Source organism: Arachis ipaensis, chromosome B5, assembly GCF_059453495.1.
Source record: "Arachis ipaensis isolate K30076 ecotype BB chromosome B5, ASM5945349v1, whole genome shotgun sequence".
Lineage (NCBI taxonomy): Eukaryota > Viridiplantae > Streptophyta > Magnoliopsida > Fabales > Fabaceae > Arachis > Arachis ipaensis.
In genome coordinates, this window is record NC_142440.1 from 148,987,335 (window position 1) to 148,992,530 (window position 5,196).

Consider the following 5,196-nt stretch of genomic DNA (forward strand, 5'->3'; position numbering starts at 1 on the left):
ATTTAATTTCTATTTTAATATATTATAGATAGACATATATGCATGTGTTTATAATTGACAAAATCAACTTGGAATTTATGTATTTAGCATCCATTTTCAAAGTACATTTAACTTGGTCGTTATTGGTTAAATTAAGACAAATGAGAAAAAAAAATTAAAAAAAAAAATTAAGGGGGAATATAACAGGTTGTTTGGAAGGAAGGATTATTGATAATCATTGAGCAGAGATAATATGTTAATTCCAAACGGAACTGAAGAAGATTCCATGGCAAATGAAGCCAGATCAGAGTATTTTTTTTTTCTTTTTGAAAAATGTTTAAGTTTGCACGTATTACTTATTAGCCTATCAAAGTTGACATATATATAAAATTGTTTGAATGTTGATAAAAATATTTATAGACCATATATCAAAGTAACATTAATATCTGACCATAAAAATCAAATTTCCATCCTTATAGAGGTTGAATTCATCTCTTATCATTTAGGTCAGCCAGTTTAGTGGGTTTTTTTTTTTTAAATTTAACTTTTGGTTCAATAATTGAATCACAACACGCTGGAAATTGTTTGACATTTTAGGTGCATTAATAGTAATATGTCCGGATCATCAGATATCACCCATGGCGGCTGTGGTTAAATAGAAAAAAAATATTTATTTATTTTAAGATTAATGGTTGGAATTTTTAATCAATCCTCCTAATTATCCTTCTAATATTTAAAAGAGTAAAAATTCTATGTTACTTTTTAAGAACATAAATATAATAAAAATTTAAAACATTTTTTATTTAGAAGTTAAGAAGATAATTAGAAACAGAAATATTTGGTAACTAAAAAAAATTAGTCAAAAACAGCCATAACTTGCCTTATTTAACATTAATTAATTGTTGCGACAATTAATAAATTCTAAATAAGGCAAGTTCTGGCTGTTTTTTTTGTCTCCCTAACATTACTCAATTAAAAAAATGAATTAGAACTCCTGATTATTTTTGTTACTTTAATGAAGTGTCAATAGTTTAATCTTCACTTTGAGTATAAAAGTTTTAAAATTTTAAGTCAGCTGTCTTTCTTAATTCTTATCAAAGTGCTTACAAATTTATCAAAATGTTTACAAATTAATGAAAAATTAATCCTTATATTTAACCATAATTACCTTTTTGTCTTTGATGGTTTGTGTTGGTAAGCTGCCAACTTAAACTTAACCCAATTCTATGACTTTCAACTTTCAAGGATGTGATAGAAAAACTAACTTTGACTTTTTTTTTTTTTTATTTGAGTAAAATTTTTCTAATGGCATATGAAATCACTGATACATACTCAGCTATTCGAAGAATTTAATTAGTCCTTAATTAGTTACTGAAAATATATGGAAACTACCTAAGATAGACTTATGAATACAATAAAAACTAAATGAGGCTTCATTTCAAAGTCCAAACTCATGGTTAAAGGACTATTAAATCTTTGCATATCTTATTAACAAAAAAAAGGAGCAAGCTAAGGATTAATTAAATTAAATTAAACTAAGACAAATTGGGCAATGTCATATGTGATAATAAATTCTTAATTGAAGGACACGCCTGCCAAGTCAAAACAAGAGATTTATATAAAATTGTATGCCAACCCCACCTTGTGATCACTATTCATATCTTAATATTTTTAAATTGAAGAATCAAATTGAGACGCAAAACGTAGCCTAAGAAGAAACCAAGAAAACTGACACAAGAAAAGGGTTGCTACTAGGGACACAACCATATAAATATATAATAAGGTTTTTGATAACCCCTTGCCAGTAATGTAATAATAGAGTTTTAAATCGCTACCTCAAAATTCGTATATAATTATTTCAAGTAAAAAATATAAAAAAACATTTCATAAAATCTTTTAATTAAATTTTATCAAATGTTTTATGAGTTTAGTTTTGATATTGTAATAATGTAAAAAATTTTCAGAACGATCATCTAATTAAATTTATTTAAATAACTTTTAAATAGTGAATTTAAAAATTAGTTTTTTTTTTTTTTGATATTACAACACATTAAACCGAGAAATTTTCTCCCAAAAACATTTACAAATTATAATTTAAGGTACACATTAAAGATATTGGAAGAGAAAAAATTTCAAGCTTATTTAATACATTGGAAACTTGAGTAATATAATACTCTCTCATTATTAAATCCTTAACCCTAATATAATAATGTCCATGTACACCACTACCAACATCACAAACTAATCCCATTTATAAATCTGTAAACTTTTTTCGCCCATCATTCCAATCATCATCACTTGTATGTGTTGAAAGAATGCTTGAAGCATAGATAGAACCATGAAGAATATTAATAATAATGATAATAATAAACATGGTTCTATTATTACCCTCTTATTATTAGTTCTAATTTCAATGTTAATCCAGCATGTTAGAGCAACAAATGCTTCTTCTTCATCATCAGGAGATGCTGTGTCCAATTTCCAACCAAGCCTTGTTGTTGTGATAGGAATCCTTGGCCTAATGTTTTCACTAACATTTGTTCTTCTTGTTTTTGCCAAATTTTGCCAAAGAGGAGCACTTGTCCCTCTTCTCCAAACAGAGAATCAAGAAAACCAATTGTTATCAAGGTCTAGAAGATTCTCAGGAATTGATAAGAATGTTATTGAGTCATTACCCTTCTTCAGATTCTCATCCCTAAAAGGATCAAAGGAAGGTTTGGAGTGTTCTGTTTGCTTATCGAAATTCGAAGATGTCGAAATCCTTAGGCTCTTGCCAAAATGTAAGCATGCTTTTCACATTGATTGCATTGATCACTGGCTTGAGAAACACGCAAGCTGCCCTCTTTGCAGGCACAAGGTGAATCCGGCCGACGAGTCGATTTTCGCCTATTCAAACAGCTTAAGGAGGCTTGTTAACAATAATTCGGCCGCAGCCGAAGACTCCAACATGGAGCTCTTCGTCCAAAGAGAGGAGGAAGAAGAAGGAGGAGAAGCAGAGCGACGCGGCTCAACAAGATTTAGTATTGGAAGTATTAGTCTCCGGAGATTATTTTCGAAGGATGTTAAGGAAGAAGAGTTGCCTATACAGAACAGAACCGATTGCGAAAACAAGGAGTACCATAAACACAAACACCGGATTACTATCTCCGATGTTGTGTTTAAGAATCGGTGGAGCAATGTTAGTTCTTCAGACATAATGTTCTTGAACTCCGAGATGCTTAACGAGGTTTCGAGTTCCCGGTTCGACAACCAGAATGCAAATGATCAAGGAATCTTGATCCTCAAGGAAGAGATGGAGAGGAAGATTTCATTTGAGAGCAAAATTGGTGCAATAAACAAGATTAGTAACTCAAATTCAGATAAGGCTCCTTCTTCTTCTTCTTCTACTTCTATAAAGCATTTGATGAATGAACATAGTGAGAAAAGGTCAATGTCAGAAATCATAGGAGTTTCAAGATTTGGTGAAATAGGAATGATGATGAAACAACAAAACAGAGCATTTAATAAGGATTCTTCTTCTTTGATTGATGAGAACAATAACATGAAAGAAGAAAGGATGAGGCAGCTTTGGTTTCCAATTGCAAGAAGAACAGTTCAATGGTTTGTGAATAGAGAAACAAGGTCTCATCATAAGAATAATCAAAAGACATTAGATGTATAGTTTTTTTTAGTACAGATTCAAATATAGTTTGGTTTCATATTTTCAATCTTTTGATTTCATCAATACTTTCATGTAGATTTTGTTGGAAAGTATATAGTTAGGTTAATTAGCATAGCAGGTAAACCTTAATCTCTTGTTTGTTTGTTTTTTTTTTTTTTTAATGGTAATTTTTTAATTCTTGTTTGTGAGGATTTGCTTAACAAGTTTGTTACTCTTTTCTTCCTATAATAGAAATTGAATTAGGTCACTCATGGTATGAATAATAAAAAAAAATATTGTGGATTAAAATCGGATTTGTTCTCTTAATTAAGCAATATATATGTGAAAATGTTTTATTCATATTCAATTATATATTATTACATTAATAAGCTGATAACATGAGACTAATACTAGATAACTAACTTTTTCTTAACTTATACTAGCTAATTTTAAAAATTTATTTTATTTATCTTAAATTCTATATCCTAAATCATAAATATTTATTCTTAAATTTTAAATTATAAATTTAAATTCTAAAATTGACTAATATTCACTAATTAAAAGTTGATTCTCTATATTTTTTCAAAAGTATAATCTATATTAATTAAACTCTTTTATTTATTTATTTATTATTCACCAAGCAACAATGAAATTTATGTTGATTTAAAAGAAGACAGCTTCATGCTGCTTTGGTGAACAATATTATATATATGTGCGTGTGAACTATTTAATTAGAATAACAAACTTAAAGATAGTTTATTATACATTGTCCATAGTCTTTTTGCTTAGCGTAATATCTTTACAACTAAATATAGGCAACAAGTAAATGAATGCCACCTGGTTTTAAATTGATGAGCATGTTCTTTTTTATTTCTTTATTTCTCCTATTAATTTTCTTTTTTCACGAAGCAACCAGCAAACGGTATTATATTGGATCAATCCCAAAAGATCAAGAAATAAATCTCATTCTTTGATTAAATTAGAATAATACTACCAGTAAGTATTATTATTTTTTGTTCATATTTAATTAATAATAATTTATATTTAAATTTATAAATATTTTATACATAATAAATATATAATTTATATCTATATAAATTAATACTATTTTTATATATATATATATATATATATATAAATTAATAAAATTTATTTATTAAAAATAATTTAATATTTATACTGACTAAATAATAATCAAAACTACTAAAAATTATTAACTTTGGAGAGTTTCTCTTCCTATAATCCTATTAGTAACTTACTGACACTTTTTTATTTAAAAAAAATAAATTAATCTTCAAAAGATTTAAATTGGACATTCAATATTTTTATACACTAAAAAACGATTACTGAAATAATTTTTTTTTTGTTGCTCACAGTATTTTTTAGCCCAAATTAAAAACTAATTCGTCACGGATTGAAGCTCCATTTAAGAGTCTGGCCAATAAATTACATTGAAATAATTATTTTAGTAAAGTATTACGTATTTACAATTAATTATTAAAAAATATTTAATATTATTATCGGTAAACACTAATGTTAGTAATTATGAAAGAATGTGTTCAAATATATTCCAAATA

General features: G+C 27.1%; 1 protein-coding gene across 1 annotated transcript; it reads left to right on the forward strand.

The window, feature by feature from the left end:
* Positions 1 to 2,271: 2,271 nt before the first annotated feature.
* LOC107644410 (RING/U-box superfamily protein) lies at positions 2,272 to 3,887 on the forward strand. The gene has a single exon (XM_016348254.3). It carries the CDS (start codon positions 2,318 to 2,320, stop codon positions 3,638 to 3,640), a length of 1,323 nt encoding a protein of 440 aa, XP_016203740.1. The 5' UTR covers positions 2,272 to 2,317; the 3' UTR covers positions 3,641 to 3,887.
* The last annotated feature ends 1,309 nt before the right edge of the window (positions 3,888 to 5,196 follow it).

What these genes read in the sequence shown, in the direction of transcription:
- LOC107644410 (XM_016348254.3), top strand. Translation starts at nt 2,318, where the DNA reads ATGAAGAATATTAATAATAATGATAATAATAAACATGGTTCTATTATT.